General features: G+C 36.7%; 1 protein-coding gene across 35 annotated transcripts in view; it reads left to right on the forward strand.

The window, feature by feature from the left end:
• The window catches only part of RBFOX1 (RNA binding fox-1 homolog 1), a 907,584-nt gene that overhangs the window by 618,578 nt on the left and 261,663 nt on the right, over positions 1-27,343 (forward strand). For 3 of the 35 annotated variants that reach the window (XM_054843117.1, XM_054843135.1, XM_054843137.1), the window contains exon 1: positions 9,733-9,870. The exons of 29 other annotated variants lie outside the window; for them this stretch is intronic. In XM_054843117.1, the coding sequence (XP_054699092.1) occupies positions 9,772-9,870 (99 nt within the window). In that variant the 5' untranslated portion in view covers positions 9,733-9,771. Of the gene's footprint in view, positions 1-9,731; positions 9,871-14,817; positions 14,858-27,343 lie in introns of those variants that run through there. 3 more of the 35 variants (XM_054843157.1, XM_054843138.1, XM_054843114.1) reach the window with 3 other exon arrangements.

Below are 27,343 nucleotides of genomic sequence, written 5' to 3' on the forward strand. Positions count from 1 at the left end.
ACTTAAAGAAAAAGTGAGTTACTTAAGTCTTGGCTTTGTATTGCTTTGAACAACCACTTCAAAAACATGCTAGTATCTATGCTTGTCAGTCCCTCATCCCTTCATTTAAACACAGTATTTGCTAATTAATAGGGCTATCTGTTTGATGTATTCTTTTCTACCTTGTTTGAGCAGAAATTGAGCAAGTGTTTTGGAGAATGTCACTAGTGTACTGTCTCTTGACTATGGAAACATGTCCATGCTCTGTCAGCACCACTGAGAGGAGGGCACAAGCTTACCCGTGCTAGTTTTAACTTAGCTCTCTGGCCTAATAATAGTAATGGTTCTGCTCCTTCTGTGCTCTTGTGATGTAGGTGTAGAGGCCTTACATAGCAGAGAAGTTCAGTGGGTGAAGCTAGAAAATGCTAGGTTGGAGATTTAAGTTAGGACAAAATGCCTCCTCTGTGTATATGAACAATCAGATGCTATACTGGGAAGCTCTACAAGCCATAAGACAAAAGTCTGTATGCTTCCATATTGGTTTTGAGAATGCATTGAGCACCTTCTGTCAAGGAACTTTGTGTTATCTGACCTCACTGATACATTCTCTAACTCTTTTAGAGCTTTTGAGTAGCTAAATTTCATGTATCGTTCAGGTTTACAAAAAAATGGTGTACTCACATAAAAGCAGTTGTTCATAACCCCTTGTTAGATCTTTTTCCTGTGGGATTTTTTGTGGTGGTGGTATTCTATGTAGTTTTAATGAAAAAAATTAATATAAATCATGCTTTATTGATATTGTATTGAGGTATGACAAAGCAAAGTATACTTACCTGACAAAAGATAAAAGCTATGAGAGAATACATTCTTAAGCTTTTATGTGGTCAGAATTAAGCCAAAAACTAACTTGTCTGGTTAGTGTCTTTCAGAGTTATGATTTAATCTGAATCTTTGGAGGTACTGCATAAAAACAAGTTAGAAATTGCAAAACCAATTTGGAGCAACTAAAAATAAGTTAAAATTTAAGAGTAACTTATTTTCATTTTTCTGTGACGGTTTAATTAAAATATTTGCAATTTTTTTTAAATGTAGTGTTTAAAATTTGATGTTGCTAAGTTTTATCTTGAAATTAATTTCAAGGCCAAATTATAAAACTGTAAGGAATAGCTACATCCACAGCCTCTTAACCGTACAACTAGTTTCAGTGGAGCTAGTGTAATTCAAGAAGAGCAATGAGACAGTGCTATTTACAAAAACATTTCGGAGAGAATTTTGCTAAAATGTTATTTTTTTCTTCAAAATACATGAATATGAATGCGTTTGTAAGGAGGGGAATCTTTGTGTGTATCAACTGAAAAGGAAACGTGAACTGGTGTCTCTGAGGTTTTGTTACTTGTAATTTGAGGCAAATATTCTCTCATTTGAAAAAAGCCCTACAAACTAGACCTTTTAAGACTGACATAAGCATAGTTGAATGAACAAGCTTTAATGTACATGTTTGCTTTTTATCTGTAAGGATATTTGTGTCTATTGTGACTGGAAGATTCCTGGGAATAAGAGGGAAGTTGTACAATGTGAAAGTACTGCTTGTTGCTTGTGGTCGTGCTTAACAGCAGATGTAGAATACCTGCTTCTCTTCAGCGTGTCCAGTCTATTTCTGATACAAAATGTTGAGCGTAACATTTTGTACATTATATTGTGCACATGCAACATGAATTCTATGTTTTGAGCTATCTTTCTCGGAAGTGTTCATAGTTCAAAGGATGTGAAGGAGGTGAAGGTCCTAACTGAAGTGAAGGGTAGGTTGATGCATGAATAGAGCATAGGGGAGTCTGTTGTAGATGTGTGAGAGAGAATATTGAGAGGGGTCTTAAAGAAAGCAAGGAACGTTAGGTAATCTATGTTAAAAATGGTTAGATAAAAAGCAAATGCTTCTTTCAAAACCAATGGATAGAATAAACTGTGAAAAAAAGAAGAGACACCATATTGACTCTGTATATAAAATTGAACTTTCTCACACAGTACTTCTGTCCCTATTTCAAGGCTTAATGAGCAAGACAGCTTTGTATCAACTCCATAAACAAAGCTGCCTTTATGCCAAAGCATGTAATTCTGCAAGGGTGATATCAAGCCAAAATTCTTACATTTTAAAAAAACCAACAAGGCACAACCAACCCTTTTCTCATAGATTCTGGCACAGGAATGAGGTTGGGTCATGGCATCTGACGTCTTTCTGCTGGAACGGTCTTTTGGAGAGTGTATAGCTGGCTACTTTGGAAAGCCTTCGTAGTGCTTCAGTATAAACTGAAGCTCAAAACTATAAAAACTTCCATTTTAATTCTCCTGAGCTGCATCTTCATCTCTTTGGACGAAGATGGGTATTTAACTAGAACCCTTTGGGTTTCACCATAAGAATTTTAAGATGTTTTAGTTGAAAGTCAGATTGAAAGCCACAAGAAGAAATTAGAGATGAAGGGCTAGATTTTGAAGAGTCATTGAGCTAAATTTAAAACTGACTTAGTCCGTCTTATGGGGTAGTGGAGACTTAGAGATTCAGCTGCAATTAATGAAGGATTTGTTGGTTTGATGCATAAGCATGTTAATATTTAGCTGTTACACATTAAAATGAGCTGCTGCATTGTGGACTAAGTCTGGTGGATTTAGATTCAGGCAGAATATGAGAGATATCCAGCTGTAGACAGAATAATAAAAGAAGTGGTTTCATTGTAGAAGGAAACTCTGCTGATGTCCAGTTAATTTAATTCCTATAAAGAAAAGATACAACCTTTACATAATAGTATAATTAATCTATCATTTATTCTCCTTCTGAGATTTTGACATTCTATTAATTTTTTTAAGAGATTAATAATCTTTCACAAACCCCTAAAACTTCAGCAAGATGTATTTATGCTGCCCTGCTATGTAGTCTTATAATTGCATTTGGTGGTGTAGGGTTTTTTGTTTTTTGGTTTGGTTTTTTTTTTTACTTTTATTACTATCACATGAAAACAAGCTCTAAATTCACGTGCTCCTGCTGCTTATTTCACACTACAAGTTAAATTCTTTCCTTGTGATTTCATAACAGCAGCAAAGTGTGAGATGTGGTGGTGCAAATCAAGGAGCAAAACATTGGGGCAAACTTTTTATGATTAATGAATTTGAAAATTTTAGTTCAAAATAAGTGTATTCAAGATGATCAAAACAAGAGATTGTAGTACTGCAGGTGATTTGTGTCTATATAAAATAAGAAAACAGAATTTCGTATGAAAACTCATTTGGGTGAATTATGTATGGTATGTCCTTACTATTCAAATGCTCTTTTCCCTGTCTGATACCTAACAAACAGTCCACAGTGGCAGCACGCAAAGGTAGGCCTCATCACTTCAGATAAAACTGTAGACTTCTCTTTTTTTTTTTCCCCTGAGTAGTTTGTAGCCCTCTCATCCTACATACTGAAGCTTTAAGCTCATTATCAACTTGTACACATTTTTTGTGATTAATACTCATTAATTTTGTATGTTACCTTTTTTTAAATCTGAGGTTTTAAATTTAATTTGGAGTTAATTTTCTAAGGGTCATGTTATGTCTTTTCATCCGGAATTTTGGAAGGTATATTATGGGGCAACACTACATGTGACACTGATGTCTTCTTGCTAACATTACAATATTAAGAATAACCTCAATGGTAATTATTATCGCTGGACACTTCTATCAAGGTGTTCTTTTGTGAAGCAGACTTGTACCAGTGTGTCAGATCTAAAGAATCTCTGTTTGAAAAGTTTATTCGGTGTTATGACAGTAGTGCACGGTGAGTGAGAGCGAGCTCCCTCTGCTTCTGAAAATGAAACATTGAAGTGTCCATGCTACCTTTGTGCCAGGTGAGGTGGCAGCGACAAAAGATTTTGCTGCCCCAATTTCTATTTCGCCTTCTTGGTTCTATCTGTTTCCCTGCTTCTTTAGTCTGTGCTCTGAAGGTAACAGTTTGGAGGGTTTTTTCTGAAAAACATAATTGCACATCATCTTAAACTTTACTAAACGAGGGCTGCTGCACTCATTGCTTCCTGCTTTGCATAGTGCAGTCCTCCCGTTGTTCTGGCAAGGATGCTCGTGCCATTGGGTGACGAGTGCTTTCTGATAGCTTGTGCTATGTCAGTTATCGGCTGTACTGTCTTTCTAGCTGTCTGGCAACTGAGTCATTTGTGCCAATGTAGCATAAAAAGTGGACGGGAACATAAAGATGGAAGAGAGCAAGGGAGATGGCAATCCCAGAGTGATTTAAGGTGCTTCGGAACCTCATCCTGTGCCTTCACTGCGCTGGGTGGTTAGGCGTAGGCATGCGGGTTTGAGGCACAAGTCTGATAAAATAACTTTTTCTACTCTTTCTTTACGATGCGCATTGCGTTGCAGATTCGGTTACACCACCAAACCCCGGGTCCAGCTCGCTGTGTTTTGAGTACGTGGTTTGAGGGAAGGTTGCTATAGCCTGCGTCCCCACTAGATGGAGTTCCTGGTATAGCTGTGCCGGGGCCGCCGGAGAGGAAAACCACTCGAGTGGAGCCCGGCGCTCGGGCGTGCGGGACAGGAGCGCTCGTAGGCTGGGGCGCTAACCTTGCTTTCTGCAGTGGACAGGCAGGAGTAAAGCTGCTGATTTAGGAGAGATACACTGGTGTAAACTTGCACAAAATCGATTCAGAACCAGGTTGTTAGGCCTGTCTTCTTTCCTTGCTTTCTCCTCCCCCTCTGCCCCCCTGCCCCTTCCTTTCTGCTGAATATCTGGATTCTGTAGGCCAGGAAAATAAGACTGTCAGGGAATGCACATCTTCTGTTTGGAAGTGTCTGACTCTTTAAGGGCTGAATATTTTTAGTTAGTTAGTTACCTTTCCCACCCCCCCACCCCAAACACACCAGTGGGAATAAGGGCTCTTGGCTTCTTTGTTGTGAAAAACCTGGATCGTTAATGTTGAATGCTTATGAAATATGTATTAAGTGGTGCTGAAGAGGTTAACTGTATTACAGAGTCTTTGTAGACATTGGGTATGAAATACTGGGAGAAGTCAATGGACATTACATAGTACTTAACAGAAACAGAAAATTAGTGATTCTTATTTGACTGAGGTAGGCATGAGCCTCTGTAATATCTTGATCTTTGTGCAAAGACCTAGTAGAGAAGAGCGATCTTAACAGAAACGTTAAATTACAAATAGGCATTTTCAAGACAAGAAAGTATCACTGGAAGGATGAGATATTGCCCATTAATTGAAAAGAATAGAGGGAAAACCTTGTATTTGCTCTTTTTTGACAAAACAGTTTATTTAAAAACATCAGTGATATTTCCCTAGTTTATTTTAAAAAAAACATAACGCACACGCATAAGAAAATAGAATACTGGGCAGAATAAAGGCAAAGATATTAATGATTGCTGGTAATTTGTCAAAATATGTTAATGAAGCATTGTAATTTAAGCTTATAATATGCTTCTTTTCCTGGTTTGAAGTCCTGGGAGCTATTTTTTTATGTGGTGGTAGAAAAGGAGTGTTTAGAGAAAGGACTGCACTACTATTACCTTTATACCACTTGCCTGAATTATTTTTGTACCACATCAACCATTTTATAAAGTTGAGAAGAAAATACATTCTTCATATGGATAATGTAGTACGCAGTTGTGATTTTTTTTTTTTAAATGCTTGACGTCTGGAGGCATATAATATTTATAATACTATATGCCTTCTATACGTGTAAACTTGTTACTGTAGGCTACTGCTGAGACAAGTTTGAAGTGTAAAATGGTGTGTGGTCTTGCAAGTGATCTCTTTCAGATCATTTTTTACCTGATGGAAAAGGTTTGACTGATTAGGCAGTCTGATGTGCTAATTCTAAAAGTTAACTTCTAGGTTGAACGTTTGTAAATGTGAAATTTGAAGTTAAGTTTTGAGAAGTTGACTACCAGAGCACAAGAATTGAGTGGATGATTTAAAATGGAATGTTACACTAAATAAACAAATGCATTGTAAATCAAAGAGTGGTTTTGTGTTTGTACGTCAGCTGTGTGAGAAATGATGTGGGTTCTTTTTGCTTTGTTTCAGAGGTTCTTTGATGTCATGTTTTTATTTGCATATTCAATATTGATTGACACTTTGCTGTTGGTATTTTTTAAATGGCAGTCTCATTGGATGTGGGGAGAAGGTGCATAACCACAAGTTCTCTGCTTGTGCTATATACCATGGCACTGACAGTCCAAACAGGTTGGAAAAGGGAGCATTGCCTCTCATGGTGGTGTAGTAGGCATTGCACCTCAGATGGGTCTATTATCACTGTGGAAGAACTTTTTATTTCTACATGTCTAATTGAACTCCCACAGAGGCCGATTTGGTTTGTGTAGATTGGTAGCCTGCTTTCCTTTTGAAAAAGGTTTGTAGTTGTTGTTAATTGAGATCTAATTGATAAGATCAGCAAGGGAGTGTGGGATAACTGAGTTCAGTTACTGACCCAACAGAGCAGCACTGAGGCAACTGGAAGATGTCATGTGCTGTAGGTAAAGTGGGCTTTGCAATTACAGGCATTGATTTTTGTAGAATGAGAAGAAAAATCGAGTTGTTAATAATTTGCAGATGAGCTGTTGATGGGGCATATGCTGTTCTGTGAAATTGTATAGTAGTTATAGCGATACTGTCACCGTGCGTGAGGATAGAAGGTCAGATTGTGTACAGTCATTCATGTACCTTTGGCAAATTTGTGGTGGTGCTTAATGTATATATAGCCATAACTTGGAATGTGGTTATGATTGATGGGTTGAGTTTGGTAGGAGAGTGTGTATAAACAAGGAAATGGCTTTGAAGAAGAGACATTGATTTTATTTTTATAAAAATAAAACACATTTTGTTACCTTTCTTCTTTTTAGACATAATGACAAGTTATCCTTGGAAGGGATGAAAATTGATAATGACTTTCCCCTGCCTCTCTTGAAGTAGTGTGTATCAGGCTATAGAATTCTGTTTCTTTTTTAGATCTCTTACACTACTGAATTATGTATGTTTATCTATTGTTTCTCAGTGTATAGATGATTTGGATAGTTAAAACACTGATTTTCTTGTTTTAATAATATGAATATACAAACGTAACATATTCATAGTATTTCTGGGTCGTATTTTTCTTACTTTGAGATGTGTGAAAACTAAAGATAAAAGACCAATGAGAAATTTACTTTTACAGTTAGTATTAGCTACATTTACACTACTAAATTCTCTTGAAGTAATTGTTCAACACACTGCTTTTAAGCGTTTAATCTGTTTTATGGATGTAAAATAGTGCAATAAACAGAAGAAACTTTGCTTGACCATCACGATGTTCCAGAACTTCACTTTGGGAAATTGGATAGACTTATATAGTTCCAAACTGTTTGGCTAGGAAGTATGCTGCCTTTGATTTTGACATAATGTGGAATGAGTTGGTTATTTGCCTCCTTACATAACGTATTTGTTTTTCATTAAACATTCTGATAAGGTCTTATTAAAGTACCATGTATTATTTATGGTATTTCATATGAAAATGAGCTGAAGGGAAAATTCTATCAGCTTAGGGCATTTGCAGAATAACAGCCTTTCTGTGCTAGGAAAGAAAAAAAAAGAATGAAGAAAAGCATGACATACTCCTGTCAGAACAGGAGACTGCTTAAGGCAGAGAGAAAGAATGAAAAAAGGAGAAAGGGCATAGAGTTCGTTCATTTCTCCTTCTCGCTCGCTCTTGCTCTGTGGTGTGTCGGGGGGTTTTGTTGGTGGTTTGTCTTTTGGGTTTTTTATTGGGTTTTTGGTTGGGGTTTTTTTGGTGATAATCTGTGCTGTTCTGTATCTGGGCTGTTCTAGTAAAGCAGTCTGTGATAAACTGCAAAAGCATGGATGTTTCCTAAGACAAAACCAATCTCTGTATTGTAAGTTTGTGCATGATTGGTTTGGTGTTGATTGCTGAGTTCTAAATACGTTGGTTTTGTTGCATTGACTGCTTTTGAGAAAGAAAATTATGTAATAACAGATTCTGCTGGAAAATTTTCGGTTTTGCATGAAGAAGACTTAGTGGATCTAAATCAGTCTCTGAAGCTTGTGTGGGTGCAGGTATGTGTGTGCACATGGAGAATGAAAAAGAATTATTTTTTTTAATACAGCGCCTGAGTTGCAGTGACATGTTTTGTATCTGTTTCTAGTTAAGCGGGGACTATTATTTGTTCTAAAGGGTAGATCTTAATATTAAACCAGTTATGCTGTTGATGAAATAGACTTCTCTTGTATGTGGGTTATTTATTGTTGTTAACATTAAATTCTTGATCTAATGTGTTTTTGTGGAAGTTAGATATCCTATGACAGGTAATTTTAAAATCTTCTGCAGAGCCTTTTTAAAAGGAACCCTTTCAAAACCTCAGGTGGTGCTTTGAGATTTGACCTTCTTTCCTGAAGAATTAATTTTTAATTCATTTGTCAAATTCTAATTAAAAATAGTAGTATCTTCTGTTATACTTGAGTTGTATTTAAGGAAAAAAAAAAAAGAGACCTGTAATATAGGACCTCAAGGACAAGCTGTAATATAAATTATTTGATTTGCAGGTCACATCCTACTTTATTACATAAAGACTAACTAGATCTACTAATGAATAATTATTACTCCATAAAATAAAGGGGGGGAAAGAAAAAGCCTGCAAGAGTGGAATACTAATTTGAGGTATCACTCTCAAAGTAAAAAGTAAACATTAAATTCTGAAAATTGCAAATGTAATTTTTCCATGTAACCTGATAGGGCAGTCCTTTATAATAGATTGACTAGCTGTCAGATAAATTTGTAATTTTAGATGAGATGGGGTTTAGACCAATTTTAAGATACAGTCTTTATCCAAGCCTGCTCCCCTCCCCCCCAGTAAAGTATACACAGTGTGCCATAGAATTTTGTTTCATTCCTAGTGTTTCTGCTGCAGTGGTTACACAGATATTTCACAGTTTCACTGTAATGCTTTTATAGACTTTTCTGGGAAACTAGATGGTGAATGAAATGTAGATATAAAATTAATTTGTATTTAAAAAAAGCTCATTTATTGATGCCACTGTATATTTGCTGGAATCCTCTTGACTAGCCAAGATTCTTTCCCTTTCCCAGTTTGTGCTTGATACTTTTGTTCTGAGAAAGGGGAAGCCCTTTTTATGTCAGGTGTGAGTCCTGGGAGGGGGGAAAAAAAGTGTGCGTGTGAGTGTGTATGTGTGCGTACAGAATCATAACAGGCATTCAGTCCCAGCTGGGCAATGACACTAATTGCCCAGATCTCATGGACGCCTGTGATGCAGCACGCTCACTCTCCTTCCCTATCCTCTCCAGGGATTTTTAAAATGCAGTATTTGAATTTTGGTGAGTGGTAAAGACCCTGCCCTAGGACCCATTTGACAAATGAGAAGCTGTGCAGCATCAGCACCAGCCGACTGAGCCTCACTGAGTCAATCTCTCTCTACTAGTCAGCAGCTACTGTTGTGAGACAAGCTTCAGCTCTCTCTGTCATTGAGGAAGTTCCATTTGCTCATCAATAGGCTGCAGGCTGTGTCTTCTTTTTTCCTCTCTGTTAAAAATTCGTAGTTTAAATCTACCAAGTTGCCTTAGCTGACAAATGAATGTAGGGATCTAGCGCTGGGGAAAAAAAGGCAGTCGAGAAACACTGTTTCTTACTTAAATAAGCAAAAGGAAAAAAACGTAGTGACAAGATAGGGCAAACGTGCTTGCATGCAAGCCCCCTCACTTGTTCTACGTAGACTTCAGAGCAACACCATGCAGCATCCCCTTACGGGTGCAACCTGCGTGGCACTGCCGAATGTGGGCATGTGTCCCCAGCTCTCCTGTGCCTTGACTTTTATGTACTTACAGCAGGTAAGTTTGCTTAACTTTTTCTTTTCCTATAGTGCCTGCTTTGTCAGCATTGTTTGGGGGATTTGTAATCTTGGAGATATTTTTTGTGTGAATAGACTGTATAAATGTCTCCCACTGTGTGGACTGAATGTTGTGCCTGCACTTAAGAATGGTGAGTGAGTAGAAAATATGTTTTAACAGAGCATCAAGGCTTTGCATATTTTTTTTTTTTTAGTGCAGTCTCTTTATTGATGCTGTTTCTAGATATTTAACATAGTACTTTGACTGCATTTCTCGTGGATACTGTAGCAGAGTTTCAGCCATAAAGAACTGCTCTTTATTCACTTGCAGGCATAAATTATACTTCTAATGTAAATGTGCCCAATGGCAATTTTGTTTAAGCTTTCTTTGAAGCCAGGAATTTTAAGTCTGTGTTGAAACATGCTGCTGATTAAAATCAAGCTGATTTTTTGTTCACCAAAGAAAAAGGAAAAAAACCCCACCAGATTTATAAAGCTATATCTGTGCAGAATTAATACTTCTATCACTGAAGTATGCTGGAATGGGTTTAAAAAAAATGTTCTGATACCAGCAAAACGATACCAATTTCTAGTCTGTGTTTAAGATTTTTTTTTTTATTTCATTTCATATAATTTTTGCTTCTAGGGTTTTTAAGTATTTCTGTCCCTCTCCCTCCCCATATTATTTACTATTTGGTACCATCTCTCATGGCATAAATAACTGGATAATAACACCTTATTTTTTAAACTAGTATTTTGGAATCATCATTGTATTTTACTTCTCTATTTTATTAACTGAGTCCACCGTTACAGAGTCATCTAGTAAGTACGTAGAGCCAAGACAGAAATATGTTATCATGCAAAAATGATTAATCCTGTTTATTCTGTTACTTCCTGCTGAAACTTCAGGGAAGAAGATTCTTGTGCCTACTGTAACAAACAGGGGCATTTCTTCCAACTTCCACTACAATAGTTTATATGCATATTGACTTCCATGAAACAGTCTCTAACTTTATTTCTGTATTTACAAATGCCTGAAAGATGTTTTACAGTATTTATTTTTGTTCCTAAAGATTAAATAAAATAGATATAAAGCTTAGTTTTATTTCAGTATATTTGCTTTCTGTTACTGCTGAAAGAACAGAACTCAAGTATTTGCAGGATATAAACCCTTCTGTAGCTTTTTTTTTCCCTTCAATAGTGTAGTATAAACCATTTCTGACTTACAGCATGGAGTGCATAATAAAAGATTCTTGTATATGCCCTAGATTATACATGTATGTGGGAGGGATTCATATGTCTGCAATTAAAATTTGCATCAGATAAATATGATGTGTTTAATATTTAAATAAATTGCATGTCATAATTAAAATGTATGTTCTTAGTAGTTCTATATTCTGGATACGTTTTGGAAATGACATTTATAGATCAGCTTTAATGATCCAGTGTGACTTGTGCACTTACTGGTTGTATACAAAATGTACTCCTGCATTTTGTTGGATTTGTTCTCTTGAGTTTGCCAAACAACAATTTGTATGTTAAGGATCCAGCTTTTGAAAGGAAAAATGTGAATTAAGGTGAGAGGTCAACGTGGCCACACAAGGAGCTGATAAAGGATAACCCACAGATGAGGTTAGATGCTATAATAACCTTCCTGTGTGAGCTATTGCAGTATCATTATGCAAACACATCTATAGTAGGGCACTGCTTTAAGGTTTTAAGAAACTGTGCAACCATAATGATTACTTTAAAATAGTGAATTCGGTTCCATCTATTCCATTTGAGAGAGAGATGAGAAGTGATTGCTAATGCACTTTACAAAGTGCTATATCTAGCGAATAATTTTTAACTCTTTAAGTGGATTAACTGCCACACTGAAAGTATCTATTTTTTTTTAAGTGTTGGCTTTCTCATCTGGTTAATCCTATTGTCAGTTTAGAATCATTCTGCCTCTACTAATCACAATTACATATAAGTTAAAAAGTCATCTGAATTGATGATGATAATTGTGACAGGTTCAAAATTCTGTGCTTGTTGCTTCTTTTGCTGGTTGGCATTTTAGTTATTCTGGATTCCTAGAGAGTCAGATAATTATCATCTTAGTTCAGATATGATTTATTGTTTTATGTATTTGGTTAAGTATTTCTTTAGAAACAATGTTACTTTATTTCGAAATTATTCAGGCAGAAAGATAGTACTGTGGTGACATTACCTACAAAGCTAACGTAACACGGTTCAGGTTTTAAATAGGAAAGGATAAGAAGTGTTTTATGTTTTTGAAAAATATTAATAAATTTTTATCATGACAGTCTACTTGGTTTTTTTAATGTTTATCCCATATCTGATAATATCTAGCAAGCCTACAAAAATACGTATGTTTTGTATGTTTAGTGCCAATATCACTATTTCAGTGAACCTGCAAATGTTTTTCTCCCTCTATAAAGTTGCCTGTCGATCTTAAATACTGGTAACCTGAAAGCTTTATCTGGCAACTTAATAACTAGTGATTCCCCCCTGCCTGTGGATCCTGTGACCAGCAGTATATAGACATTATGTGAACCTATTATTTTTTTTTTCCTCTAAAAATTGTACTTCAAATATGTCTGCTCACTCGCACCTCAATTAAAATGAATTCAGACATCTGTTTTACAACTGAGCACTCTCTCAGTTGTTAAACTTTTCTATCTATTTAGAATCTATGAAAAAATTATTCTCTATCTTTGTGTGTATCTGCCAAATACTTTAGTGTTCTGTCACGTTTAAGTTTTATAATTGGATATATGTCTTTCCTGAAAGACTATAAAAGGCATTACGTTCTTCTCAAGATGGGCAAACCAGTCTTCCTGTCAATAAATATTTATGTAGCCATGAGGATAGTGGTTTTCTGTAGAGCTGTATTAATCATTTGGGAAAATCTGTGTGTTGGTAGTCATTTAAAATTGGCCATTATTTAGTTGCTAAACTAACACCGCTTGGTCAGTTTGTTTAGTATAAATAGATAAATTGTTTTCCACAGTGTACCCGTAGAAGTGCTCTACTACTTGTTCCAGTGGTATTTGCTCTGATATCTTCCAGATTACACACATATATAATATTTTAAGAGCTAAGTGAGGAAATAAATTGATTTAAACCAGTTTGTGCATAAAGGATGCTTCACCTAAAAACATTTAAAGCTTAACTGTTGAAAATAAAGTTGAAAATTATAAATAAAATAGAGGCCTAGTTCACATTATGGATTAACTGTCAGTGAGATATTCACTTGAAAAAGCCCACAAAAACTGAAGGATGCTTCCCAGTTAGTTAAGCTATTTAAAATGGTCTGAAATTATTTGGATGTTCTCCTACTAAGCTGCTTCTAAATTTAGAAATCCAGAAAGAGATTGCAAAGAACATGAAAACCAAAATGACTGTATCAGTGGCAGCAACAAACAGAAGGAGGAGATAGGGTTTTGATTTGGAAGTTTTTACTGCGTCATTATACAGATAGGGACAACTGGGAAAAGTGTAGATGCATTTGGGTTAGAATTTTACCTAGTGTTAGTATTTTAAAGATTTCAACAAAGGAAAAGGGAACTCGGATGTGTAGTGCACCCTATCATTTGGTAATATTTCATGGTGTTAGAAACAGCTAAGTACACCTGTTTTCTCCTTAATATGACATATCAATGCAAGAAATAATTTCTGACCACAAGCTTACATCAAATGCTAGTGTCAAGTAATTTTTGCAACAAAATTTTGACTGCCTGTAAATTGGGATTTAGCATATGTTAATGGCAGCTTGGTTCTGTTAACTGGTATTTCCCTGTCATATATGTTTGCCTGGACATAGGGTTATTTAGTTGGTATTTTCTGAGTAAAGTAACAAAGACAACTGTTGTTTTGAAACATCAAATAATATTCCATGTCATAGTATACGGTGCTGCTGTCATTATTTTAAAATTGGTAATTTTTTTTTTCTGTTTAATGATGATAGATGTGCTTTGTTTTAAATAGTGAAGTGGTTTGTACAAAGGGTAATTCCTCTTAAATGGAGCAATTGCTCATAGTGGACATTCACAGATCGAAAACAATTGAACTGAAACTTCAATATCAACCTTTTCTGTCTTTAACAAGAAAGTAGTTCACGGTACAGCTCTGGTATCAATGACGAAAAGAATCCACCATGAAAACAAAACAAAAACCAACAAACCCTCCATCTCTACCCCAGCTATTCCATTCGTGCTTACATGGTAAATTAGTGTAATTTTATTTGGGCCTTAAGCGTTATGACTATGGAGAAAAGCTGAATTCCCCACTCAGTTACTTATGTCATGCTTCTGGATCTGATGATTGATAGGAGTCTGAAAGACTTTTTATCACATTCTTTCTTCATGGCTTAATTCAACGTTGATTTATTTGGTAGCATTTTCAATTGATGTAGTCAATAGTGTCAATAATGGAATAAGGATTAGAACAGATTATCTTTGTGCTGAAATTGTGTAAAGAATTAAAATGGATGAACAATTCCTGGACACAGTTTACCTTTTTTATAGAGCGCAAGCACAGCAATTGCTGAATGCCACCATTGCAGTTACAGTTCTAAGTATATGTCTTTTGCATTTTATACTTTAGTGAGTCTTCAAAGGATCAGGTGTGTTAGTTGAATTCAATAACTGATATTTTATGATGACACTGTTTAAGCCTGTCATGAGAATACTGCCTTTCTTTACCTAGTCCGTTTATAGTACTCACTCTGTGGCTCTCCTGTAAAATCAGTTAATCTGACTTTTGCTCATGAAAATTTTAAGCATCTGCTAGCTTACGAATTGGAGTCTTTGCACAATGTTGTTCCTCAGTCTGCTATTTCATGGCAATTTTCATGTGAGAACATACAACCTCTGCTTATGACTGCATGAGTGAAAAGAAGTCCACGTTACTAATGCTCACTCACCATCTGTTTTTCTTACAGCTGGGCCTTGAATAATTGTCCAGTAGCTGATGGACTGAGGGTAGGCAATCTTTTCAGGGTTTTCTGATTCATTTAACCAGCTTCACTGCCCCAAGAGAAACATAGTGCTTGTTTATTCATATGTGTAGGGCAAAAACCTGTACTTTGTCAGATCAATTATAGTACTCTGTTAAAACAAAAAAAGGAATTACCGTGCTGCAAACAATATCATGTGGATGCATTTGCACCTAAGGGAGCTGTGTGGCACTCTTCGGGAATTTTACTATATGAATGAAACAGACCTCAAAAGGTGGGACTGTAATTGTTGCATCCAGAAGTACTGTTAATGCAGAAGTAAGGAATGATGTTTTGATGTGTTGTTTATCTTAATTAGGGTAAATAAGATAATTTGGTATTCACCAATAAACTTCGAAGCTGGTATTTGAGACTCTACCTCTGATTCAAGACAAATGTACGTGTTTACATATCTTTTGTCTCACAAGAGCTGTTTTGTTGTTTTCCAGAGACTAATGAGGAGTGGCTTAGAGATCAAGTGCGGTTGCAGTATTCATTCTGAATAAGAGCTAGTTTGGGGCATTTAACTACAGGTTGTCAAACAAGGGTCAGTTTCTTCTCACAATAGGGAGAGCAGGTGCTTTAGTTAAGTACTCCCCTCTTTTTAAATACCAGAAGAAGGAAAAAAGAAAACAAAAAAACCCCAAACAAAACAGCAACAAAACCCAACCAAAAAACCAAACCCAACCCCAAATACTAACCCCCTCCAACCAACCAGAACCAGTTAAGAAGGTTACTTGCTGCTTTGGAATATAAGAGCAAGAGCAGTTGCAAAGGAGCTACCATGTGGCAGAAGCACGTGAATATTTTTGGCTTAGAGTCATTGTTTTTATAACTAGGTTCTTTGAAAATTTTTAAACAACTGAAAAGTGATGGCTAGATTTTCTGTTGTGAGCTATTCGTAAGTTGTCAGTATTCATTGATCTCTGTTAAATATCTATATGGATGTTTATTTTCTGAAAAAATGTGTGGTGTGATATTTTACGCCAAGGAAAGTGTGTGTTGGTTATTTAAGCGGGGGTTTTTCTCAGGGCAACTAGTAGATATTTCATTCAGTTTGTTTAGGTTTTTTTTGACAAGTAGTCATGCAATACTAGACTGTGAAGTTTTTTTGGTTTGAATGTGTGAGTTTCTGAATGGGTAAATAAATATTATCATCATGTTAATATTAATTCTGTTTGAAGTATTTTTGAAGTATTTAATAGGTAGTATAAACGAAAGCGATGGAAATCGTGACACTGGAATTTATCACCTTGCTTTATAGAGTTAGAATAATGTTAGTGGAAAGGAGAAGTCAACACCCTCTAAGAATCCTTCAAGCTTTCCTGCCTTTTAAAGGTGTATGTGTGATTGATTTATCAGTTTTAAAGTGTGATGTGTAGTACAAGAGCTCTCCTGAGGAACCCCTGTCATTTCTTTGCTAGCATTGCTCATTTACCTCTGAGTTGCCTAGTGCAGTGCCATTGGCTTCTTTTACATTTTGCTTCCCCTCCTACTCTGTCAGTGCAGCAGCCCAGTGAATTTAATTAGAGAAAATAGCATTTCTAATGCCTGTAGTATCCTGACTAGTTGTAGTTGGGCCTTTGGTCTTTTGCACTATAGCAGGCTCCAGCTGTGGAGAGATCTCACTGTGTTTTGATCCTGCTTTTTCTCGTTGTGTTGAACACATGCAGAATCAAAATTAGATGCTGTAGTAAGAACTGAAGCATTCAGTGAATTATTTTTTGTTCACAGTGAGTCACTGATTTTTATTTTTTTCCCCCAGATATGGAAAGAAAGTGTGTGGTGCTTTAGAATTGCAATACTTCAGATGTTCAGACACTCATGAATAAGAATGCAAGTGCTTTCATCTTGGATCATTTTTTAAATTTACCTTTTGACCCTTTATATCAAAACACACCAAAAATTGTTGGTCTTCCTGTCTGTAACATCTCGAATGTGCCTTTTTTGTAACTGTGCATGAATCTAATAGTATAATCTCATATATATTTGTGAGATGTGTGTGTATATACTTATGATGCGCCTTGCCTCAATTCCTTACTGACTTGCACTAACGTTTATTATGTAGTTCTGAAGACTGCTTCTTCGGTTTTACTTCTCATAGCCTCTTCTTTTATAGCTATCTTCATTATCATTACTGTGGCTAGTAAGCCTTCTATAAATTAAATAGTTAATTACAGGTACTGATTATGGGCATGAAATTTTCTTCACAAACAAGGAATGGTAAGAAGTTTTAAAATACAAGCTTATGTTTTCATAATAGCACTGTTTTTCATAAGATAGTGTGAATTTAAAGTATTTGTTTGAACTAAGTTTCGGTAAGAGTTAGATGAAAAACCTGTTAGAAGTTCTCCCAGAGAATAAGATCTTGTCAAAACAGAGCTAGTGTCAAAATTTGGGGGTGAAAAGACCTCAGGCAGCCCATATATTCAATCAGTGTCCCCTCCTGTCTTAAGCATTTTTTCCTTGTCATGTATTAGTCCTGTCTCTGGGATGTTACATGGCTGCATAGCTCAATTAATGCTCTATGGCAGGAGGAGGAAAAAAATGTCTCTCTCTTGTCAGAAGCAAAGTTATTTACTTTCAAAAGCTGACAGAATAGCACTGCAGGGGCTTCATTTATTTCCGTTCAGAATGTCATTATTGTGTAATGCAGAGGGACTTCTGCATGCATTGCAGGCTTATTCTTGTAATCTTTAGTCTGCTGGACGGCTGTGTAAGTGTAAAATGGCACACTGGATTGTTTCCCTATTCTGACTTGAGCTCATTCACTTTTGCAAAACTGCATTCCAGATGTCTTAAATATTTACGGTTTAGATGGCAATACATTGGTTTGTCGGTGGTGCTGATGCTTGATACCTTCAGAATTGTGCTCTGGCCTAGCTGAAAGACTGATTGTGACCTTAGTTACCTTTATAATGCATGTCATTTTTCCTGATGGGTAGCATACAGTTTGAGACTGCTTTTCTAGCATTACTTTGTCATACCCCAGTTTTTCTAAGTCTAGCCCCAAAAGCAGTATTTTAGTGCAGGATGTTTTATAAAGACTACTTGCTATTTCATTTCTAAGTTTGAAAAAACATTCAACTTTGTCATTTTTGTATTACATCTACTTCAGAGGCAAGATAAGTAGTTTTGATGTTCCCTGTCCAAGTTCAGTGTGTGTCGCTGCAAAAATACAGGAGTGTTCAGAAATTGCAATTCCAAGAGCTTTGGTTTATTTTTCTATTCCTGTTGCTACTATCTTTTCCAGCTCCACTTAGAATACCATGCTTAGCACATGTACATGAAATTGCCTGTTGCTCTGTGGAAAGATTTTTGGTACACATAAAGTAAAAATGCTGATACAGCTAACTTCAGGAGTTCCTTGTGCCCAGACATTGCCCTTCTTTCTGCCTGCTCTTGAATCAAATAAAATAAATGCTCCAATGGAAAATAATTTCATTTGGAGAGGAGTCACCTTTACAGTGACAATAGTTTGGTGGGTTTTTTTGGTTTTTTTTTTTTTTTTGTTTTGTTTTGTTTTTTTTGTTAAGACTAGCCTCACTTTCAGTAGGTTTTTTTCAGTTTAAAGTGGTAAACTAAACATTTAAAAAATTCAAAATTTATTTATTAGTAGTAGATTTTGTTTGAACACAACCTGTCTTTAAGTGAAGGGAAAAGGATTCTACTTCTAAATGGGCTAACTTGCTTCTTTCCTTCTTTTCCTTTATTTGCAGACATAAAATCCAATAAATTTCTATTGCAGTTGCTGGGCTTGGGGGAGAAAAAGGAAGGGAAAAGTACAAAGCTATTGGGAAGCGTCAAACACAGAGAATGATGAAGTACATTTCATAGCAGCCAATTCCAACCCCAAAATCCCTGTTGTGCAGGAAGGCTTTCCAGCTCACACAGGAAATTCAGCCATTGCACAGCATAGTATTAATGATTTATACACACCGCACCACTGCTTTTGTTCACTAGCAGAGCCAGGTTGTGTTAATAAAGGAATTTCAGGGAAAGGGGTCCCGGCATGCTGAGTTGTTTTGCTCAATGTGGTGGATGCTGCCTTCATAAATCAAAGGAATTTAGTGCTTTACAACCTTTCAGAGCTGCTGAGGGGGTGGGGGTTTTGTTGTTTGTTTTTTTTTTTTTTTTCTTAATCTGATTCACCCAGGAATATTTTAATTTCTTTTCTATAAAGAATGAATGACCTACTGGATGAGATCATCTCAGTTGTTTTAGGGTTGATTGGTTTGCTTCATAGTGGCATTATACTTCCATTTGTTATCCATTTGGTATTTATGCTTTATGGTGTTGTCTATGGAAAGAGGCTAGCATGGTTTTATTAACATAAAGACATGCAGATCACATTATATTCTGTCTTATTTCTTGGAAACAGCTAAATAAAATGTAAAGGCAAGACATGTTTCCAGTAAACAAAGCAATTTTGTATTCTTTATCTAAAGTAAAAAAATTAATAACACTTATTAAATCATTTATTATTTTAAAATCAAGATAATTTTTATTAGCAAAAATATACTTCCATGTTCTTTTACAATAAATGTGTGTTAATTTTCAAAGCGAGTTTTGTTGTATTGGGATTTTTTTTTTTTTTTTAACTGGAAACTGTTTCTTAATAGCAACTGCAGGATTGGGTACTTAATTTTGAATTATTTCACATAATGATTTTTTTCAAATAGTGAATCAATACTGATATTACTAAAGAAAGTATGTATCTACATTTGATTATAGAAATGAAGATAAAGAAGGACACTTAAAAAAAGCTTTGAAAATCTGATGTGAAATTGGGCATTAAAGAATGTTCTAGGAGAGTGTCCCATAAAATAAGCACTTGGTTTGATACTTATACAATCTAATCTTTACTTTCCATTACTGTTTTACAAAAGGGGAGGCAGGTAGAAAATAATTAAAGGGATCGTGTTTTGCAGTTAAAGGGAATCTGGCTTTCCAGGGGAACCTTAAGACTTTGTATTACACAGCAGGCGCAGTGGGTTTCGTCTGCTTGGATCATTCAGAGTCATTGATTCATGTGGCTTTTGCTTACAGAAAATGTGACTGCCCTGTCCTGGCTTTGTTGCAACAGCAACTACAGTTCCCTCCTAGCTTTATGAAAGTCAGCAACGTGGGAATCTGTATTGCAGCAGTTAAAGCTACTTACTACTGAGAGGAAATTTTTGTTTGTAGTTTGTTCTGTAGTCTGAAGGCAGATAAATACCTTCTTTTCCATTTTCATCAGTGGTTTAAATATCACAGATTAATATAAGACAGGTGCCCAGTAAATGAGGTTTATGTTTATAAAGTACTATTTTTGTATTTGTTTGTCTTCTATTATTTGGGTGCGGAGTGTTTCATTGTATTTAATTATGTCTGTGAGGCACAAGACAACAGTCAACATCTGCTCTATTGTTTCCTTGGTTTACAGATAGCTTTGATGGGTTATTAAACAATCTATTTTTCAAACACAAAACAGGGAAACAAGCTGCACCCACATTATGTAATTTTGTAAAGGTACATTATGTAATTAGTTGTCTAGTATTTGCACAATAATCTTCTATTTTGGTTGAATAAATGCTACTCCGTTAAAAAATATGTGATGATCTTAGACAGTTTTTACTTAATAGGGAATTTCTAGTTTATAATACATGGGTTAAGTTGATTTTGCCACTACTAAATTGATTTCACTAAACATTTTATATTTAAATAATGCTCTGGAGTTGTGAATGCGAATGAAAAATTAGAAGTCTGTATTAACTTTCATTTAGTACTGAAACAGCTACTGAGGAACTCTTACTGATTACAGAAGAAGTATTAATTGAATTGAATTATTTTTGGGTGAAAGTTTACACTGTTCCCATCAGTTGGGGAAGGCAATGCTCAAACTGGTTTTACTCTCACAGATCTTACTCAGGGCAGAACAACCCTCCGTACTCCCCTGCCAAGACGTGAACGTGAAACAGGGTTTTCAAATCTGTTCCTTCAAGTGTCAGTAAATGCTCCTCAGTAGACTTGGAGGATTGCACTTGCAGTTTTGACTGTCCACAAACATGTGACAAATGGAAGCTCCAGCAGGAACTTCTAAATATAGTTTTCTAAAAAAATGACGGAATGCCAGGGTAATGTTGTTTGCAGGGAACTTTGTTTTCAAGGTGTTTCCAGAAAACCAGTGTGGGGGGGAGGGGGTATTGTGGTTTTGTTTGGGTTTTTTTCTACAATGTTTATTGCGAAATGGTTTGGTAGGGTGTGTCTCTTAGGAACTGCTGGTTATAAACAAACATATGTGTGGCGTGTGTACAGCCAAACAAAGCATGCACGTGTCTTCAAATCCATGCGTGGGAATGGAGCATTCACAGGCTTTTTTCTCGTATGTAATGTAGAGATGGATTTTAATGGGAGAGAAAACCAGGATCAGAATCTCTGCTCGGGTAGATCAACACAGTTTATTGACTTCCACTAAAGATGTTATCCTTGGCTTTGCTGTAAAATTAATGCATTGTACAGTTCATGTGCATTTTTTCCTGTCATATTCTTGTATATTTTGCTTGAGAATAGTTTTAAGTGCTTATTTGCACTAAAATTAAACAGCTGACGTGCCCACTTCCAGCAGAAAATGAACTTTGAAACTGCTTTATGGAAACTCAAAGGGAAGGTTATTTTCACAGATTTATGAAGGAAGCTGAGTTACAGCAGGCGGTGTCTGATCTGTGATAGCAGCGGACACTGGTTATTTGCATAGCTTCATGAGGAATTAGGGCTGTGGAGCACAAAACCGTTCAATGTTTTGTTTGTGTCATCTTAAAGAGCTAATCAGGGCTGAACAGTAAGGAGACAATAACTCAGGAAATTTAGCTCTTTTACTAGTACCAGAAATGGCCAAATAGATCAGTAGACAACAAAAAGGTTGTTAACTTCCATTGCTTATGCAGTAGTACTAGATTACACAAGCATCTAAGGAAGCAGGCCGTGAAGGAGACCTATAATTAAGAAAAAAATTGAGGGAATTATAAAAACCTTTGAAAATAATTTCTGTAAGAATTCACTAGTCCCAGATGACTCATTAATTACCCTGAAATCTAACAGTGCTGTAGAAGCAGCTATGTAGCACTTTTCTGTCATTGCAATACCAGAGAGATGTTCCAATAATAGCATTTATAATCCAGATGTGCAAAAGTTATGTCTGTGGGAACAAGAGGATAGGAACTTTCAGTGTAGTTCATGTTTGTTGAGCAACACAAGTCAAAACCTGTAGAGGACTATCATACTTATTTTCACTTGTTCCTGGTGTTCAGTAACAGGCATTTTGGTGTTTTGCTTTTTTACTAGATAGTATCATGGGTTGCATTTCTTCTAGCTAGGGACAGATCGCTATTGAAAAATCTTGGGAAAAGGTAAGATGCCCTCTGTCAAAGAGTTTGGGTTAAATTTTTGGTGTCTGATTCTCCTATGTTGCACTGCAGGAGAATTGGGCACACCTTGCATTTTAGGAGGAGCCTACTAACTCTGTCTTCTTTCTTGCAGCAATAAAATCTTACTTGTATCCAAGTAATAACCCTAATATCAGCTAAAGTCAGCTAAAATACTGATATCAATAAAACCAGAAATAATCTTCTGTTGTCATCCTCCTCTGCACAAATTTATGCCAGTCCTTTGCTGATGGGATTGACAAAGGTTGATTAAAACCTAAATGAAGGTGAGATTAAAAAGGCCATCCTTTCTGTATTCCTTTCTAATATCAAATTGAATTAACCAAAAGTAAAAAAGTTTATAAGAGGATGACAGGAAGGGCTCTTACCATCTGGCATTGATACAGCAGTGTTAGGGTTTTCTGTTCATCGGTGCTTATTCTGTCCTCTTCTGTTATTCTGATCAGTAGCATGATCCCCATAGGTTTACCTTGTCCTGAGGAAGCTGTTGGGAGAGGGAACGTCAGAAATCAAGTACTCACATGAATTCAGTATCCACTGTGGTTGCTGAAGAAAATCACCTGTTTGGTAGAATAGTTATTTAGGACTGGAATGTATAATGACAGTAGATTATTGTCTAAGAGGTCTTGCGGAAGGGGAGGAAAGAAAACATATGATGTGATTCTTTAAGGTGAGATATATTTGCTGTATTACCAGGAAGTTTTGTTGAAACTTAATCCAGAGAATTTTATTCTTTCAAAGTAGTTTTCCTATGTACTAGCTGCTTACTTGAAGGTGCCTGCAGAGTACCGGAACAATTCCACCCACACTGGTCTGGCCCCAGTCACAGACCCTCAGACTATGGGCAGAAGAGATCTGAGCCATCTCAGGAAAAGGCAGGTACCCCCGTGCTGTGTAATCTGTTGCCTGGATAGGCTGTGCACAGCAGCAACCTGTAAAACATCAGACTGAGTTTAGGAGTGGTGGCTGGATTGCTGAACATGGGATTAAGTGTGTATCCGAACAGTTGTGTTAGGAGATGCCTATGAAACTGAATTGACTTAAGACATAAAGTAGCAATAAAGTTGGAAAAGCTTTCTTAACTTTGCGGTATTCAGATTTGGCGGCAAACTTCATATCAACTGTGCCTTCTACTGCTTTCAGCCAAATCCTGCCTGCCTCAGATGCTCCTAGCTTGTAGTTCTTGGCTAAACTTCCGTACTTAAACTATTGCCGATGTCTTGAATTGGGCTGAATTATAGCTTGCATTACATCTAATGCCTTCAAGTCTTGATATTTTATCTCTGGAGAATATGAAACTTGTCAGTTCTGAACAGAAATTCCCTCTGATCCCTTTAAAAACCTGTAGGGTCTTTATTATTTTGGGGTTTGAATAGGTTATTTCTCCAAGGCACCCTGCTCACATAGGATATCTACCCTATGCTGGTTTCTGCAATCAAACCATTGCACTTGGCATAGTAGGGTGCTTGAATGATGTATTTATACAGGCAGGAGGCATGACTTAATACCATCTCATGATTCACTATGCAGTCCTATTAATATGAACTTTACTCAGGGGAATAAGTAGCTGTTACTTGTCAGCAAATCCAGTGTGTATTAAGGAGGTGAAGTTGTATTGAAAGATCTTCACAGTGATACTCTGCTGTTCCCAAGGGAAGCAAATGAAAACTGTACTTTGATGAATAATGAATGTGCTAATTGGGGTCAAGAAGAAGTCATAGCTCCCTGTGATACAGTAGTCAGAGTAGCCTGACTACAGCAATAAAGAGAAGTCCGTTTGACCAGATTTGGCAATAAAAACGTATGGCTGTCTATAATCCCCACACAACCACAGTCTCATAGATGACAGTGACAGGCAGGTGGCTTGTCTGTTCTAGAACACACTGTTATATTCCCAAGATCCTCTTTCATGCATGTTAGCGTCAACAAGACGGCCATGGACTGATACTGAGTGAGACTGGTTGTGTGCTCAAGTATTGGCAAAAATCCTGTGTGGAATGGGTGATCATCTATCATGGCATTGCTTGAGTATATCAATAGGATTCATTAAGACTGGATATTGACTAGAAGTTACTCTGTTCCTGATTTGCAAGGAAAAATATATTTTGTTGCTGCTGGTCTGTAGTTGCAAATGAATGTACCCCAAGGGAAAGATTACAGCCTGCTCCTACCTGTTGGGAAGATAAATGCAAAAAATACATATTTCTTGGGCATCTTGGATCCAGCACATGAAAGAGAAGAATAAATGAATGAGGTTAAGGAAGATATGTGAAAGTATGATAGTAATACATATTTTGTGAAATACATATATATAGCTTGACATTTTTAAAAACAGATATAGGTAATGCTGCTTATCATTTATGCCACTGGAAGATGTATGCCATTTTCAGTAGTTTGGCTGTAACTGCATGATGTCAAACAAGCATAAGATCTTGAAAGTCTCTGTTCTACATTTCATACAAAATTTTCAAAATTGCTTAACCACATAGATTGGAGGTTTATTTCAACTTTTTAAGAAATGGTAGATAAACTCAAGAGCAGAGTAGTGGAAGATATCTGAAGTAGCCTGGAGATGGGAGTTTGTTCTCAAAGAAGTCAACATTGAAAATACAACTGATTTGGTATACTGTCTAGCTGGTAGGAATTATGTAATAAAAGCCAGTATGGAGCTCCATAAGTAAAGGAAAACAAGGTAGTGCTCATTAAGACATGAGAAACATAGCGAAGACCTTTGCAACACATCCTTGGTGTTGTGAATAAGTAGTAATTTATGCATGTCAAAATCGACTCTTGGTAGTTAAAGCAATAGTATTTTCTTCCAATTGTGCATCTAACTTTTCTGAGTGATCCAGTACAACAGGAGATAGAGAAACTCCCTTCACAAATAGAATTGTACAGGTCCATGGAGCTGTTCATTGAAGGAGCTGCCTTACAAACAACTCGCATCACCATGTGGGCTGCAACAATTTTTGTAGCTTTAGAAGATTATTTTCTATGTGACTTCTTGCATAGTCTAATGTTATCCTCCTTCTTAGTTCAGTGCCCAGCACATTAAATAACTGAAGTTCTCTGATTAATCCTGCAGTAAGGTCTCCCTGGAGCCTTCTCTTCTCCAGGCTGAACAACCCCAGCTCTCTCAGCCTGTCTTGATAGCAGAGGTGCTCCAGCCCTCCGATCAGCTTCGTGGCCTCCTCTGGACTTGCTCCAACAGCTCCATGTCTGTCTTGTACTGGGGACCCCAGAGCTGGACGCAGTACTCCAGGTGGGGTCTCACGAGAGCAGAGTAGAGGGAGAGAATCACCTCCCTTGACCTGCTGGTCATGCTAAAAACATAGTGAGTCTAAAGGCACCTATAGCTATTTGCTTGTGTTTTCAGGGAGTAGTGGTTCACAGATTGTTCTCCAGTTTTGTGCCATGATATGTGCAGATGATGACAGGTCCTTACATTTCTGTGGTAGCCAAAGGGAAGTCCAGCCACAGAGGCATCCATTAACTCCATTTCTTAACCTGCTTCCCCTCTCTAGCATACATTTGTCACCTATGTAGGTGAATGTGTTTTGAGACTCGCTGAAGGGTATCAGTCTACCTGCTATCAGGAGATGAATATGTATCTCTAGCAATCTAGCCTAAGCAGGAAGTGAAGGTTTTTAATGATGTAGACGAGGGCAAGCCAGTTATGTAAAAATCTCTGCCTTCACATGTTCCTGAAAACATGAAGCTAAGTAGATACCTTTTGAGTGTGTGTGTTCTTTCATATTACTGTCATAGGCGATGATCTCCTTGTATCAGACGCAGTTCTCTTCAGAAAGAATTTGCAGTCTAAGATGGATACAAACGTAGAGCTGACTTGCAGAGGAACAGATATTGGTCACCATGCTACTGAGCAGTCAGTTCATCCCCCAGTCAATGTTTTTGTGTGGCATTCTGGCAGGAGGAGGTTTTATGGGCTGAAAGAGAACATTCATGGATGTTTATAGGAAGCTCTTACCTGGTATGAGGAAATTATAGGAGAAAGTATCGATGCCATTTTAAGTGTGGTTAGGAGATGAAGGAGCATACTATTCAAGGCAATATGAAGAAGAAATTAATCTTTCAGTTGTTCACAGTAGTAGCTAGGGTAGGAATAGGCTGAAGTGAGCCCTTGAAAGCGATGACAAGTACCGTATAGTTGCTGAGGGAGTAAAAGGATGTGTTTTGGGGCAACGCAAGGAGGGAAAGGAGAAATGAGCTCTGTGGGAGCATCCCAAAAGAAATGCAAAATAAACAGGCCATTCTTTAGCCAGTGAGACACTAGAGCAGCAGGTGAATCAGTGTGCAGTACTGACAACAAAAAGGAAAGTTTGGAGTTAGTCAAGCCTAATAAAAAGGATTGGCCACGTACTCAGAGACCAACATTTGCTGAGATGGTGCACTTCGAATGCAAGACCAATTGGCCTATAATGTGAAAGCCTTGATTTTTCTAGGGCTACAAATTGTTTCCCACATATACTTCCTAGATTTTTGCATGCAGTGAGTCTGTCTGAAACTCTTATAGTCAGCAGCACTATAATTATCTTTATTCGTCTTTGAAATCTCTAAATTTGCCACCAATGTATATTTAAAAGAACAAGGCTAGAAAGTTGAACTTCAGTGGAACCGAAGCGTTGTTGGTTTCTGATGGAAAGATTCAGCTAGGTTCATCTTGAACTGCAGCTGGTTTTTAATTTGTTTCTAAGAGCTAATGTAATTTTCAAATAGAAACTTTAAGTATGGAAGAAAAATGTGTTAATATCAAATGTGCTGTACCTCACCAGTGTTCCGCATACTTGAAAAAGATGGGCTTTCCTAGCTGTAAACAGCTTCTATACCCTTGCCCTATACACTACTGTAAACAGAGATGCTTAATAAACTCTTCAAACTCTGACAGCATCTGCCATACTTGTATCAGTATGAGATCAGTAGGTATCTTTGATTTGTATATGTGATATTTTCCACTTTAAAAGTCACTAAAATATCCATGTTGTATTTTGTTTCTGCTGTTAAGTATAATAGGAATTGCCTGGGGAATT

Source organism: Grus americana, chromosome 15, assembly GCF_028858705.1.
Source record: "Grus americana isolate bGruAme1 chromosome 15, bGruAme1.mat, whole genome shotgun sequence".
In the NCBI taxonomy this organism is placed as follows: domain Eukaryota; kingdom Metazoa; phylum Chordata; class Aves; order Gruiformes; family Gruidae; genus Grus; species Grus americana.